This window comes from Aythya fuligula, chromosome 11 (assembly GCF_009819795.1).
Source record: "Aythya fuligula isolate bAytFul2 chromosome 11, bAytFul2.pri, whole genome shotgun sequence".
NCBI lineage: Eukaryota > Metazoa > Chordata > Aves > Anseriformes > Anatidae > Aythya > Aythya fuligula.
The window spans coordinates 9,185,446-9,200,243 of NC_045569.1; the positions used below are offsets into that span (position 1 = coordinate 9,185,446).

The 14,798-nt window shown below is 62.9% G+C and overlaps 1 protein-coding gene across 1 annotated transcript; it reads right to left on the reverse strand.

Annotated features, from left to right (window-relative positions):
• Positions 1–11,528: 11,528 nt before the first annotated feature.
• LOC116493636 (cholesterol side-chain cleavage enzyme, mitochondrial) lies at positions 11,529–14,523 on the reverse strand. Its single transcript, XM_032195159.1, has 9 exons — positions 14,372–14,523; positions 14,042–14,197; positions 13,685–13,884; positions 13,196–13,399; positions 12,915–13,075; positions 12,677–12,843; positions 12,431–12,509; positions 12,065–12,256; positions 11,529–11,651 (listed from the first exon to the last, which is right to left on the reverse strand). The coding sequence occupies exons 1-9, from the start codon at positions 14,407–14,409 to the stop codon at positions 11,529–11,531; spliced, it is 1,320 nt and encodes a 439-aa protein (XP_032051050.1). The 5' UTR covers positions 14,410–14,523.
• Between the last annotated feature and the right edge of the window lie 275 nt (positions 14,524–14,798).

A 14,798-nucleotide genomic window follows, 5' to 3' on the forward strand; every position in this document is an offset into this window, starting at 1 on the left:
AGGCGGCTTTGTTAGGCTGATCTTCCCCACGAAGGCTCGGGGGGACGGTGAGCTTTAATTATTAGGTGGCACTTGATGGCCAAGGCGGGGACCCTCTGCTCCCCATCGCACACCAGGCTGGGTGCCACAGGACGGCCCCGCACATCTCCCAAAAAGCAGTTGCCAGGGCAACCAGGGAGAGATGGATGGAGCCTGGGCATTTAGGAACGTCCACAGGGCACACGGGCTTTTCTGTCTCCCTGTCTGCAGCCCGTGCGTGGTGTTTTGCCTGCGTCTGGAGCGAAACGTGCGGCATCAACACATCCGGGGAGCCCATAAATAAAATATCACTTAGGGGAGGCCGGCCCAGTGCCAAGACGCCCGCAAGGCTGCAGATTCCCATAAAACCCACTCGTGCGTTTCATTCATTACAATAATTGTTGTGTTGTTGCCCCGCCTGGCTAGTTCCCGTGCGGGATTTGGGGGCAGAGATGGAGTTTGGGGGGCTCGAAGGTGCCGGCAGCGGGGCGAGCGGGTGCCAAGCGCTGGCTCTGCTGGCATGGGGCGACTAAACCCAGCCATCAGCCTTCTCCCTCCTCTTCCCCCTCCTCCCCGCACCCATGTGGGATGGGATCTTCATCCCAGGCTGGATCTGGGCTCGAGAGCCCCGGAGGTTAATGGTTTCCCCGCGCAAGCTAATGGCGCTCGGCACTCCCGGCCGCCCAGCATGTCACCGCGCCTGTCCCTTCCCATCAGCGTCTGCAGACAATGAGTTCACCTTCAGCAGCCTGACACCTTGTATTTGGGGGGGTCGGGAGAAGCCAAGGGGGGAGCGTCCCCATCTGCTTAACCCTTCCCTGCCCGGCCGGCCACCAGCCACGTGTTAGCCGAGCCGCAAAGCTTTGTCCGCCCTCCTCAGCCGCCTCCACTGTGCCAATTCTTTGAGGGCCTCTCCAGGGAGGATGAAGGCTGCTCCTCGCTCCTCATCCTCGCCATCCATGCGGGCAGCGCCTGGCAGGGGCGGTGGCTGTGACAAGCCGTCTGCCCACATCAGTGCCTCGGCTCTGACGCTCTGGCACCGCGCCTGTAGCCATCCCAGAGCATCCCAGTGCCACGCACGGACCAAGCCCCGCAGAGAGGATTTGGGGAACCCCTTGGCACGGCTCTGCGAGGACGAAGGAGCGGGCGGTGATGGGCTGATGGTGTTTCCAGCCCTCCCCAAGCTCCCTGTGTTCATCACAAGTGTTCCCCGCAGCGGGTGGCGAAGGGACGGGCTGGTTCGAGGCGGTGACGGATTTCCCGCTGGCCTCATCCTTCACCATTTGCGGTCCCCGGGGGTGTCACAGCGGGGAGGGAATTTGGCAGCTTTTCATCTTTGGCTGGGGAAGGAGGGGGAAACCCCACTTGCCCTCGGCCCCGACCGATCAATCGAATTGCCGCAGCCAGCCCCAAACCCTCCCCTTCGCAAAAAAAAATAATAATATCCATAAAGTTAATTTGGGACAGCTCTGGTGATTTCATTGCCCCCTCCCCGGGGAGCGATGCTGCGGGCCAGGGGGGGCCTTCGGAGCGATTGCCCGGGGGGGGTCAGCAGAAAGGGGTCTGCGTCTGATGAATTATTCACATGGGTGTCACTAAGTGCAGAATTAATCCTTTTGCTTCCAGCTGGCTGCTGCACTAAATTATCACTCGCAGTCATGCGGGAAAATGCTGCGGAATTCATTTAGCTGATTATTGTTTTGATCTGGGAGCTGTAATTTTTTTTTTCTCTCCTCTTCCCCATCCTCTCCCTTCTCCCCCCCCCCCCACCCCCCCCAAACCTTCCTTAATACATGTAAGAGCCGGGAGAGGAAACAAAAAGCAGGAGAGCCGTGGGCTCGGAGAGCTGAAATCCAGATTGCCTGGGCTTTTTATACCAAGCAGGAGCTAAATAAACCCCGGGCCATCTGCACATCCCAGCGCACATCCCGGGGATGCTCCCGGGGCCGCCCTGAGCTGGGTTTTGCATGCTCGCACCCACCCGAGGGATGAGGCGGCGAGGCGCGCGCCCGGCGCCGCTGCCTTCTCCCCGCTCCCTCTTTGGAGCGCAAATGAGAACAAAAGACTTTGATCAGAGACAAAGAAATCAAAGGCTTCAGCAAAACGCTCGCTTTTTCGCAAATTAATGTCTGTTGGTGGAAAACTCTTGCAGTGGAAAATGAAGCCAGCTCCGTACGGCTTGTGGCGCAACGCCGGGCTCTTGTTTTCCCTGCCTTTTTTCTTTTTCCATCCCGAATTTGTTGCCATGCCCAGCACAGACGAGCTTGACCACACAGAAGCCAGCGCAGAGCGGTGACGAACACGAGCAGGACTCAGCCCTGGTGTGTGCAGCGGGTCCCCAGCAACGCGCAGCATCCGCCAAGGATCGGAGGAAGCGTGTCGGAGATCTCATCCCTGGTGGATTAATTAATCACCCATGTTTGTCAATGACCCCTGCTTATTAATCACCCCTATTTATTAATCACCCCTATTTATTAACCGCCCCTGCTTATTAGCTGGGCATGAATCAGCGATGGCTTGTGCCTCCTTTCGGCACAGCCTCACCTCGCTCAGGGCATTAATTCTGCACTCGGGACCCTTGGGGCACAGACTGGTCCTACACAATGCTACAAATGTCGGGGGGGGGGGGGAATAAGAAAAGGGGGGGAAGGAAAAAGGAAAAGCTAGCGCTGTTTTTTTCCAGGCGAAGCAAAATCAACAGGCTGGATGTGCCGCTGCTTAACCAGCCTTAATTTATGTAATTGCTGCCATTTAAAAACAGAAGCAGATCGGTGCCTGGCGTAAATTGTCACGGCGCCGTGGTGTAAATTGTTCCTGTGCCAGCCCAGCCACCAGACCCTAAAAAAATCTATATATTTATTTATAATTTGGGGGGGGGGGGCGTTGCATTTCATTCGCCAACAGCTCCCCTCGACTTCTGCGGGCGTGATCGCCGGCAGGGCTTTGAGCGACAGCCGTCAGTCACCTGCGCCCACTCGCTCCCCTTCTTGCGCCCTAATGAGCGGGATGGGGAAAGGCACGCGGAGGCAGCAAATGTCTTCGTTAAGGGGAATTGGTTGCTTTCCGCCCGCCGGCCCCCGGGGAGCGTTCAGGGCAGCGCTAATTGAATTAGGAGCACGTGCGCTCCCGCTCCGGCTCCGGCGGGCGAGGGCTGGGCAGCAGCTGGACGCCGGCCCCGGTAATTGCAGGCAGAGCATAAACTGTTGCATTTTGCATGATCCCGTCCCTTTTGGGGCGTCTTTGGTGCTCTGTGCTTTTGATGCTGGATGGAGCTTTTGTGGGGCCGAGGGCAGGCGTGGAGAAGGATGGGGAGAGGGATGCTGCGCCGCTGCTCGTGCCGCTGCATCCATTCAGAGCCTGATTGCTCATCTCAGAGACAGCACCAGGCTGGGAAGAGCAATCTGGGGGGGTCACGGTCGCCAGGATGCCACCAGATGCCAGCTCCCAGCCACCCCGACCTGCCCCTTGCTGGGGGACGCAGCCGTGACCCCGTCCCCAAACCCGCCCTGCCGAGGGCAGCGCGGGCTCCATCGCTTCTTCCATTAGCTGCGACTTCCCCCCTAACCAGATTAGAGGCCAGTCCATAAAAGCCAGGCTGGCGGGAGCAGGGCGCGGGAAATGAGGGCAGGGAAATCACATTAGGGCTGCCAGCAGCGTCTGGCTCGGAGATGCTCTGCTGCCCCAGGCTCCACCGGAGACGGGAGCAGAGCTGGCCGCAGAGTGACTTTTAGCATCCCTCTGCGCCAGCAGGACCTGGTGATTCCCACCCCTCCTGGGGTTTTCTGCAGGGAGCCAGTGCGTGGCATGCCGCAGGCATCCTCCTCTGCTCAGCCCAAACTCTCCTTGCAAAGCTCCAGGAGCACGGCACCTCCCCAGCCCTTGGAGAGGGGCTGGGGGCATGCAAAGGAAGGGCTCAGCCCAGCTCCCTCCTCTCGCAGGATGAGCCCCGTGGCAGCTGCATGCCCGCCCCAGATCCGATCTAATCGCTCCATCCCGAATCCATTTAGCAAATTCTCCCCTATTACTGCTGCATTAGGTTTTAGACCCCAGGCACCTCCATCTCCTACTTTTCGGCTGTGGAGGGAAAAAAAAAAAAAAAATAAAAAAAATAAAAAGCAAAAAAAAAAAAAAAAAAAGCAGCTGTTCTCCTCCTCCAAGCCCTTTGTATTGATAAATGGAGCTGTGGGGTGAATGCAAAACCAGCCCTCACTGTGCTAATATCTTCCTGTACTCCAGCCAGCTGGCTTTAAAAATAACAGGTCGTTAAACCTCGACTCTGCTTATTAAATAGCGGGGAGGGGGAGGCGCGGGGCGCACGATGGCTGGGCACAGAGCAAAGGTGCTGGGGCCGGGGGGCGATGCTCGGGGCAAATCGGGGTGCGGGTACCCTGCTTGTAGCAGGTGGAAGCCAAAACTCCTGGCCTGGGGTCGGCACCATCCTCTCACCCTCGCTTTCTGCAAGGGGCGAGGGTGCTGCAGGGGATGGGGTGTTGTAGGGGATGGGGGTGTTGTAGGGGATGGGGGTGCTGCAGGGGATGGGGACGCTGCAATTGAGGTTGAGCAGCGGGACGAAAAATTAGCAATAAAGAAGAAATAGAAGGTAAAAGAAAGCAAAGCTATTTATTTTTTTCCTCCGACCCACTGAGCTTTATTGCTTCCCTTCCCGTGCCTGCGACGGCTGCTTCGCGCCCAGCCTGATGGGGAGCTGCCATAAAGCCCAGGCAGCGTGCGGAGGCTCGAGCAAAGCCGACATAAAGGGGGTGAGGAGTGCGGGGGGGGGGGAATTGGAGGCTCCAAAGCGCTGCAGGGCTCGCACCCGTCTCCTGACAGCGCCGCCGATGGGGGCTGACACCCTACTAATGGTGCGTGCGTGCCGTGGGTGGCGGGGACATGACAGCCCCGACGGCGCGGTCCCCGCTGATCACAGCCCTGTCACTTCCCTGCCTCGGCTGCCGGTGATCAAACCCGAGCAGCACAGCCTGCTTTCGGGGCTCTCGCTGTGGGTTTTGGCGTTAATGCCTTCATTAAAAGCGGGGGAGAGGAAAGCAAAGTGAGGCGCGTCCCGGAGAGGCCCGCAGTCCCGTGCAGGCAGCAGAGCCCCGTGCACGGCTCAGGGTTTACAAAGCAGGGCAGTGTTGTCCTAGCCTCCTGCCCTCGCGCTGAATAGATTTGTGCCTCTCTTCCCAGCCGATGAATAATTTACGGGCAGCACGTAACGATTAGGGGGAGTTTTCTCCCACCTCTCCCAACATTTGCTTAGTTGGCCGGGTTTGCTGTGCTCCCTCCTGCGCCCCGGAGCTCTGCGATTTCTGCGGCCCCTGCTGGGGTGCCGAGAGGGGAGAGGGTGCTGAGAGGGGTCAGGGTGCTGAGAGGGGTCAGGGTGCTGAGAGGGGTCAGGGTGCTGCGAGGGGGTGAAGAAGATGCCAAGGGTGAGGATGCTGCAAGGGGCAGGGATGCTACAAAGCAGGAGGATGCTAAAAAGAGGGAGGATGCTGCAAGAGGGGAGGATGCTGCAAGGTGAAAGGATGCTGCGAGGGGTGAGGATGCTGCAAGGGGGAAGGATTTGAGGATGCTGCCCTGGTCCCCCCCCCACCCCGGCTCCTCCTTGTGCAGCCGCACCCCGAGTGCCACCCAGCGGCCTCTCGGTGAACGGCAGAGAACCGGGGGAAAAAAATAAAAAAAAATTAAAAAAATAAATAAAATAAAATAAACAGCAGAACGGCTCCGGGCTGGGGGTGTTGATGGATTGATGCTCCCTGCTGAGCTCTGTCGGCAAAGGCAGTCGATGGGCGAGCAAATGTTGGAACAAGCGGCAGCAGCGAGGCTGAGGGCAGGGCTCTGCAACGCCCGGCCCAGAGGGATGGGGAGCCTCGGCTTTGGGGTTTGGGATTTGGGTTTAGGGTTTGGGTTTTGGGGTCTGTCCCTCGGGCCCCGGCTTTGGGAAGCTTTGAAGGCACGGTGTGCCCCTCCTGCCACCCCCAGCTGCTGGGGGAGCCTCCGCGCTCCTCCTGGCCAGGCATTTCTTTATTTTTTGGGGGGAGGGATGAAAGCACAGCCGCTCGCGGGCAGGCCGGGGGGGGGCTCGCTGCTCCCCCCAGCCTTATCTGGCCGGAGCAGGCGGGAGCGCGGAGCCGACGTCTCTATTAAATGGGGCTCAGCTCAGATGAAACGCCCTCCCATGCAATCCAATTAACTCCCAAATTGAATAGCGATGCTCTGCCCGATGTCCCCCCCCCAGCCCGGTGCGTGGGAAGGGAGGTCAGCCCGGGTTTAATCAGATGCAGCCACCAAAAGGCCCCCACACGCATCCCAGGGCTGTGGGGAAACTGAGGCAGGGCTCGGCGCACAGGGGCAGGCAGCGACCCCCTCCTGGGGGCTCCGGGAGCTTCCGACACCAAAAAAAAGGGAAATGAGGGATTTTTCCCCCCTCTGATCTTCCTAAGCCGCTGCAGCAATTTTGCTCTGATAAGCAAATCTGCGCTTATCCCATCGCGGGGACAATGACGGAATTGGGCTTAGCACTTGTCCAGGGAGGTATTTATTGGGGTGGGGGGGGGCGGGAGGCTGCTGCCAGGGCTTCAGACACCTCGGAGCTCACAACGGGACGAGCCGGAGCAGCCGCAGCCTGCAGCCCCCCCAGGCACGGGGGAGAGGGAGCGACGGATGCGATCGGCTGAATCGATGCCAGCAGATGAGAGACATCAAAGTGTCTCCTAGCAATTTGTTAAGTAAATAAAAAAAAAAAAAAAAATCACAAAACTTGGCCTAAGCAAATAGGGGAAGGAGGGGGGCGTCTCGTCGGGGCGGATGAAAGGCTGCGGAGCCGCGTGTGGAACGGCTCGCCAGGCAGGGAAAGCTTCAGAGGATTGTAAATGACGGGGAAAAAAAATAAAAAATAAAATAAAATAAAATAAAAATCAGCAGGAGTTTCAAAGCTGCTGCGGTTTCAGATGTGGCTGCGCAGCCTTTCATCCCGGAGCCCTGCAGGAAGGAGAGATGTATGTGGGGATGTTCGGAAGCGGTATAGGGGAAGAGGAGCGCAAATACCCTTAACTCTGCCCTCCCCGCAGGTCCCAGCTCCATTTTGGGGAGCATTTTGGGCAGCCTCTTCCCTCCTGCGCCCCTGTCCCCATCGCTGGGGTGGCGCTGGGACAAGCAGAAGCTTTTGGGGTGAAAATAGGGGAAAATGGGTGTTGGCAGGGTGGGGAGGCGCTCCGAGGCAGGAGGCTGGGGCTGGGTGTCTGGTCCCCGTCCCCGTGCATTATTGATGGGGAGGATAATTGCCTGCTTCCTACCGGCTCCGTGATGAAAAATTCATATCCCGGGACGAGCGCTGGGGGCTCCATCGACCGACACCGGGCTCTTTGTTCCCTAACAGCGACCGGGGGGGACGCGGGTGCGGGGGGCCGCAGCAGGTGGGGTGCTCGGGGCCCTCGCTGGGTGTCCCCACGGCTGGGGATGACATGTGGGGACCCCAAAAGAGGGGGCGAGGTGGGGAGCACGGCTTCACACCCTCCCCGGGGATGAAAGCGGGGTGGGAGCAGGGCATTTCCCTGCGGCTTTGGGCACCTCTGCTCCGCACCAGCTCCGAGCCGGCGTCGCCCAGCCCGCGGATCTGAGCGGCTGCGGGGGCTCAGAAGTTAATGGAGCGTTTGAAAGCCACGAGCCGAGATCCAAGGCATGGAAATGAGGTGCCACCAGCGAGGAGCTGCAGCGGGACCCGCCACCAGGCTGCCTGGGAGCGGGAGATAAGGCAGGGGCGGGCTGGGGACGAGGACTTTGGTGGCTTTGGGGGGCTGTCAGGGGGACGGGGCAGCTCTGCCCCGCTCGGGCAGCAGCAGAGCCAGAGGTTTTGAGGGCAAAACCATGATTTCTGCTGCCCTGCGGTGGGAGGGAGCCCAGCCCGGGTTGCTAAGAGCAGGCTTGTGTTGTGGTGACAGCAGAGGATGCTGCAGGGCTCTGCTCCGGCTGCTCCAAGCCCCTCGGGGGCACCCCCAGGTCCCCAGGATGGGGACAGCACCCGGACAGGGTCACCGCCACCCCTGCCTTTGTCACCACACGTGGGTGGCTCCGCGGTGCAGCCACCGACCCCTGGCTCTGGTGTCCCCTCGCAGCCCCGCCGGGACGCCGTGGCCCTGCCGCCGGCTGACGCCGTGAGCAGCATCCTGCCCGGGATGCCACAGAGGTACGGGGGGCTCGGGGACACCCCCGTTTCCACAGGTGTCCCCTGGGGTGGTCTCCCCCTTGCCCCCTTTCTCCCCACGCCGCCCACGGGGGTCCCTCTGCTCTCTGCCCCGCAGGTCCCGGGCCATCCCCAGGGAGCTCCAGCAGCGGGTGAGTGCGCCGCGGGCAGCGGTGGCCCCGAGGGGACACGAACCTGGGGGGTTTCTCCCCAGATCCGCTGCAAGCAAAGCGTGGAGCCGCTCCTCGCCCTCCTCCTCCTCCCCCCCAGCAGCATCCATCCCCCCCCAAGGCCACGCAGTGCTGCGGGACCCCCCCGAAGGCCGGCCCCAAGGCTGGGCTCTGGCAGGGATTCAGGAGGCTCAGCTGCCCTCCCTGCCTCCAGAGATACAAACCCTCCACCAATGATTTCCCTTTCGGCACCCATGGCGTGTAAGATCCCTTTTCGGCATCACATGGCCATATGTCCTCCCCACCCCCCCAAAAAAAAAACAGCAAAAAACACCAAAAACCTTCGCACCCACCCGTATCAAATCTTCCTCCCCCTGTTTCAAGGATGTGCAAACACCAGGCAGGGCTGAGGCAGGACTGAAATGCTCGGGGTGCTCAGCAGCCCCAAGCCGTGCCCGGCTGTCTGTCCATCCAGAGGCAGCGCCGACCTTGGGAGGGTTCCCCCCCCCCCGTAACAGGGCTGTGCGGGTGCCCTTGCCCCCACTGCTGCGGCTGCATCGTCCTCGTCCTCGTCCTTGTCCTCCCGGGAAGAGGCTGGGGAGGGGGAAGGGGAAAACCCTGCTCTGCATCCAGTGCCCGCTCCGTGGGGAAGCCCAGGCACCCCCGTCCATTAAAATAAACCCCGGTGGCAGCGTGTCCCCCACGGATGGGGCCGTGTCCCCCCCCAAAAGGTTCAGCCCAGCTCTGGCACTGCCGCACCCCAGGGCTCGGGGGGAGTCCTTTCCCCATGGGGGTGGCAGGAGGAGGAGGGGAGATGAGGTGGGGGCTGCAGGAGGGCTGGGGAGGGGGGGGAGTTGGGGAAGGGAAGTGTGGAGAAGGGGGAGGGGGAGAGGTGGGGAAGGAAAGGGTGGGAGGATGGGGGGAGGGAGGGAGAAGAGAGGGGTGGAGGTGGGTGGAGGGATGGATGGAGAAGGACAGAGGGATGGATGGATGGATGGATGGAGGGATGGATGGAGAGAAGGATGGATCGATGGATGGGTAGATGGAGAGGATGGATAGATGGATGGTTCATTACATGTGGGGAAAGCCTGGATGTTTCTGAGCCCCTCCGAGGTGGCTCTGACCCCCAGGACAAACCTCCTCAGCTCGGCTCCGTGGGGCTGGGTGCCGGGGGAAGCCCGTGCTGGTGGCAGGGTGCTGCTGGTGCTGGGGTGCCACCGGCTGTGCTCCGGGCTGGCAGGAGGCGAGCAGGTACCGCCTGGCGCTGAAGAGGATGGCGGGTGACCTCCTGTCCCTGCGCCGGCACGTCACCAGCCTGGAGGTGGAGAACGGGCACCTACGGCACCGGCTGGCCGGGCACGAGGAGCCGGGCGGCGCGCTGCTCGCCGACCTGGACGTGGACGTGATGACCAGGGAGGAGGTCCTGGACCGCCTGGGTGCGTGGTCAGGGAGGGCGGAAAAGGGGACGCCCCTCTGCGGGGGACCCCGCTGTCCCCTGGTCGCGTCCCGCAAGCTGAGGATGTGGCCTGGGGCTCTGGCAGCCACCCTGAAGGGCGAGCTGGTGGCGGGCACGATGGAGATGCGGCGGCTGAAGGACCGCGTGCAGTGGCTGCAGAACGAGCTGATCCGGGTACCGGCACCCGCGGGCACACACGGGGATGGGGATGGGGTGGGGGCATTGGTCCCCACCACCCCCAGCATGGCACGGAGGCCCTCGTTTTTTTTTTTTTTTCCCTTTTTTCCCCTCAGAAAAATGACCGGGAGAAGGAGCTGGTGCTGCTCCAACAAGCCCACCGGCAGCAGCAAGCCGCCCTCAGGAGGTGCCAGGAGCAGGCGGCCAGGGCGAAGGGCCTGGAGGAGATGGTGAGGCAGCAGGAGAAGGTGAGTGGGGTGGGCTGGGGGGCAAGGATGGCCGGGTACAGCCCCTCTGGGCTCTTCAGAGCCACCCGGTGCCAAACTGATGGCAACAGAGGGGATGTGAGGGCCACCGCCACCCCACCACGAGCTGTCCCCCGCCTTGGGGACACGGGGACATCCCTGCTGCCCCCGCAGGTGATCAAGGTGATGGAGCGGGTGCTGCAGGACAGGCTCTCCATGAGCAGCGAGAAACCAGCAGGTAGGTGTGAGTGGGATCAGGGTGGCCCCCCCCCTGCTGCTGCTTCCACCCCATAGGAACCAGGGGGCCAGAGCCCTCCAGCCCCATCCTCTTGCACGGGGGACGGAGGGCACGTCCCAGGGGGTCCCCCCTGTCCCCACGCAGGGGACCTGCACGTCCTGCTGCTGGCTGAGAACCGCAGGCTGCGGGAGGAGCTGGCGAGGCCCCCGCGCCCCCCATCGCCCCCCATAGCCCCCCGTGCCTCCCGCGGCACCCGGGACATCTTTGGTGGCACGGAGAAGCTGTCGCTGCTGGCCAGGCTGGAGGAGGCACAAGCCCGCGGGCGTGTGATGGAGAGGCAGGTGGGCAGCACCCCGGCACCCCCTGATTTGGGGGGGATAAGGGGGGAGCAGCCTAATTTCGGTGCATCGCAGCTGGAGGAGGCGGCGAGGAGGTGGGGACGGGAGAAGCAGGAGCTGGGCACGCGGCTGCTGGAGCAGGAGCACGGCTTCGGGGGCTCGGCCCCCCGCTCTCCCCACATCCCCACCTCGGTGAGCACCCTGGGGACACGGGGGCACCCGTGGGGCTCACCACCCAGCCCCACACTGGGGGGGATGCCTCGGTTTCCCTGAAGGATTGGGGCAGGAGGGAGGTGTGAGCGTGGCCCCAAGGGTCACCGGCACCCCCGTATTGCTGCCCTCCCCGTCACGGCTGCACCCCTCTCCCTAAAGCACCCCAGGGGGGTGGCAGACCCCCAAGATGTGTTCGCTTCTCCCACCAGAAACAACCCCCAGGCTCCACCTTCCCCCCGAGGAGACCCCGGACCCTGGACCCCCTGCCCTAGGGGGTCCTCGGGGGCAGGACGCCGGAGACACTCGGAGATGCGAAATTCATGCTCATGGCAAAGAGCTGCTGCTTTTAGGAATTACAGAGCAAAAGGGAGGCAAAGCAAAACGGGGAGGGGGGCAGCTTTCCCCCCTCGTCCCGTGGGGCTGGAGCCAGGGCTGGAGGTGCTGGAGGCGTCCCCAGGCTGGGACCGGAGGGGGGCCACCAGGTGCCCCGCTCATGCCGGGCGCTGCAGGGGCCGGAGCGTCAGGTAGATGGGTTTGTCGGGCAGGAGGATGAGGTCGAACTTGGTCCCGACTTCCACCGCCCGCTTGGTCTCGATCTTGAAGTTCTCCAGGATCTGGGGTGGGAGGAAGGAAGAGAAGGAGGGAGGCGGCGGGGACGGGGATGCCCAGAGCATCCTGCCTGGTCCCCTACAGGGAAAAACTAAGGGGCAGGGTTGGGGCAGTAAGGGACGGGGTTGGGGCACTAAGGGATGGGGTTTGGCCCTAAGGGATGGGGTTTGGCACTAGGGGATGGGGTTTGGCCCTAAGGGATGGAGTTGGGGCACTATGGGATGGGGTTTGGCACTAAGGGACGAGGTTTAGTGATGGGACTTATTGTTAATGGTTGGACTTGGTGATTTTGGGGGAATCTTGAAGGTCTTTTCCCACCTAGATGGAAAGACTTTTCCAACCTAGATGGAAAGTTGTTTCCCAACATAGATTTTATGATTCTACACCCTCCGAAACCGCCCCCAGCCCCGAGGCTCACGTGCATGAGGAAGAGCTGCATCTCCAGCTCGGCGATGCGGCGCCCCAGGCACTGCCTTGGCCCGAACCCGAAGCTCAGCCCCTTGAAGTGCTTGGAGCCCGGCAGCAGCCAGCGCTCGGGGCTGAACTGCTCCGGCTTGGGGAAGACCTCGGGGTCCCGGCCCATGGCGTAGAGACCGACCTGCACCAGCGTCTGGGGGAAGGAGCAGCCTCATGGGGAGCTGCCCACGCTAAACCCAACCCTGTGCCCCTTCTGCACCCCACAGCGGGCTCCCAGCTGTGCACGGAGCTCGGGGATGAGCAGATGAGGGGAGGAAAGCCCCATTTTGGTCCCATTCCCCTTCCCACCCTGTGGCCTGGAGCTCACCTTGGGGGGGATGCGGTAGTCCTGCAGGACGACCTCCTGCACCGTGTACCGCTGCAGCGTCACCGCCACGGGGTGCAGCCTGCGGGACAGGAAAAAGGGACACACACACCTGCTTTTGGGGACAGCTGCCTCCCTCCTCTGTGCATAGCACCCTACGGGATGCCCAACCCGCCAGCATCACCCTGGCTTCCCCAGGAGATTTGGGGAGGAGAAGGGGCTGGCTGCATCCCCGTGCCCCGCGGCTACCTGAGCGTCTCCTTGATGGCCGCCTTGAGCAGCGGGGTGCTCTTCAGCATCTTCACCCTGTCCCCTGCTGCCTGGTTCTTGGCGGCCAGCACCTCCGCCCGCAGCTGCTCCTGGGTGCCCGGGGACCGCGCCAGCTCGAACATGGCCCACTGCAGCGTCACCGAGGTCTGCAGCGGGGCACAGCGGGGCTCAGCGCCGCCGCCGCCCCGTCCCCGCCACCCCGCGCCCTGCCCCTGACCGTGTCCACGCCGCCCGCCATCATCTCGGTGACGCTGGCCTTGATGTCGTCCAGGGGCAGCTTGTCCTGCAGGAGGAGGCTGGAGAGGATGCCCCCGTACTCCCTGCTGCCCTTGCGCTGCAGCCGCAGGTCCCGGTAGACGTTTTGGATGCATTTGTCGGCTGGGGCAAAGAGGGGCATGGTGCTGGGTGGTGCCGGTGCCACCACCAGAGGTGGCACCTGAGGATGTCCCTGCCCTGTGCCGGTGGCTTCGGGAGCCGCCGGGGAGGAGGAGAGCTCACCCTGGGTGAAGATGGCATCCCAGGCATGGACGTGGTCCCGCCACGTCCTGGCGTTGAGGCCGCGGAGCAGGGCGGGCGGCAGGTAGAGCATGGGCGAGGTGGTGTGGAACATCAGCGTCACGGCGTCGATGAAGCGCTGCGCCTCGGGGTCCACGAAGTCCTGCAGCAGCCCCAGCCGCTCCCCGTACAGCACGTGGCACACGGCTGCAAGCACGGCACCCGTGAGCCCACCCAGCACATGGGGGAGACCCAAACGCAGCCCCTCCACCCTCCACCGTGGCCAAACGCAGCCTCCCCGTGGCTATGGGGACCCCGGCAGTGTGGGTGCTGGTAAAATGCTGCTGCCAGCTGGTTTGCTGCCAAGCGGGAAAGAGGACAGCCCTAAGAATGTAATTCTTTGGGGAAGAAGTGCTCTGAGGTTGCAGCAGGGCAGGGCACATTGCACCACCCATCCCCTGTGCATTTTGGAGAGATCTGGGGGGGGCTCACACTCCAGAGCGAAGCGGAAGAGCTCGTGGCTGAAGTCGGCCGTCCAGCGCTCCCGGCCGCTCTTCTGGACCTGTGCCCGTGCCCGCCGGACGAAGTCTTCGCCCACCTGGCTCAGCAGGGGCACGAAGCCCTCCACCACCCGCGGCGACAGCACCTCCTTGTTCAGGGTCAGGCGGTCCGAGCGCCAAGCCTCCCCCGTCCTGCGGGACACGGTGGGGTCACAAGCGGCACGGGGCGGGGGGCAGCCCCCATCCGACACCCCCAGCACCCTCGTGCTGCGGCAGCTCCCTGCCACCTTGAGCTCCAGGGATGGCTCGGGGGGTGGTGGGACCCTGGGGCTTGGTTTTGGGGGCTCACTTGAGGAGCACGCCATAGGGCTTGTTGCGGTAGTCGCGGTAAGCCACCCAGGGGGGCACGCTGAAGCGCTCGGGCATCATCCCCTCCGACCTGAAGAGCGTGGCCGCGTCCCGGGGGCTGATGATGTTGATGCTCTCGTAGACACCCAGCTTCTCCCTGCCACCACAGGGGGGGGTAAGGAGACAGCAGGGTTTCACCCCAAAACCACCCAAAGCCCTTCCCTGGGTGAAAACCCCGCTCCCTCCCATCCCCATAGCGTCAGGGCGAATGCACCCCATTAACACCCTCCTGTCCCGGCCTGGAGCAGTGGGATCGGGGCGGGATCCTCACCTGTAGATGGGCCCAAAGCGCTGGAACTTGCGTGCCATGATGTTGTGCACGTTGTGCAAGCCGCCCTCCTGCCAGAAGTGGTAGAGGTTGAGCCAGCCACCCCGCCGCTCCCCCGGCACCTGCTCGAAGGGACGAGCCGCCAGGGCAGGGGCTGGGGGGCCGTGCGATGGGACGGGGACCCCCCCAGGGATGGGGACCCCCCCAGCCCGGCGGCAGCCCCCGGGGTGGCTGCGGGGCCGCAAGCCGCCCGGTTTGGGTACAGCCCGGGCGAGCATGGGAGCAGGCGAGGGGGTGGCGAGGGTGACCTCGCTCTTATCCCACCCAGCCGAGGCTCAAGGCGAGGAGACGCCTCCTGCTGCGTCACGGGGCTGGGAGCTGGCGAGGTGCCCCAAAAGGGCTGGGATGGTGGGGGCTTGCTTTGGGGGCA

What these genes read in the sequence shown, in the direction of transcription:
- LOC116493636 (XM_032195159.1), bottom strand. Translation starts at nt 14,409, where the DNA reads ATGGCACGCAAGTTCCAGCGCTTTGGGCCCATCTACAG. An exon ending in CTTCCGCTTCGCTCTGGAGT is followed by an intron (nt 13,400 to 13,684) that starts GTGAGCCCCCCC and finishes CCGTGCTTGCAG; the next exon opens with CCGTGTGCCACGTGCTGTAC. An exon ending in GCCATCAAGGAGACGCTCAG is followed by an intron (nt 12,510 to 12,676) that starts GTAGCCGCGGGG and finishes CCTGTCCCGCAG; the next exon opens with GCTGCACCCCGTGGCGGTGA.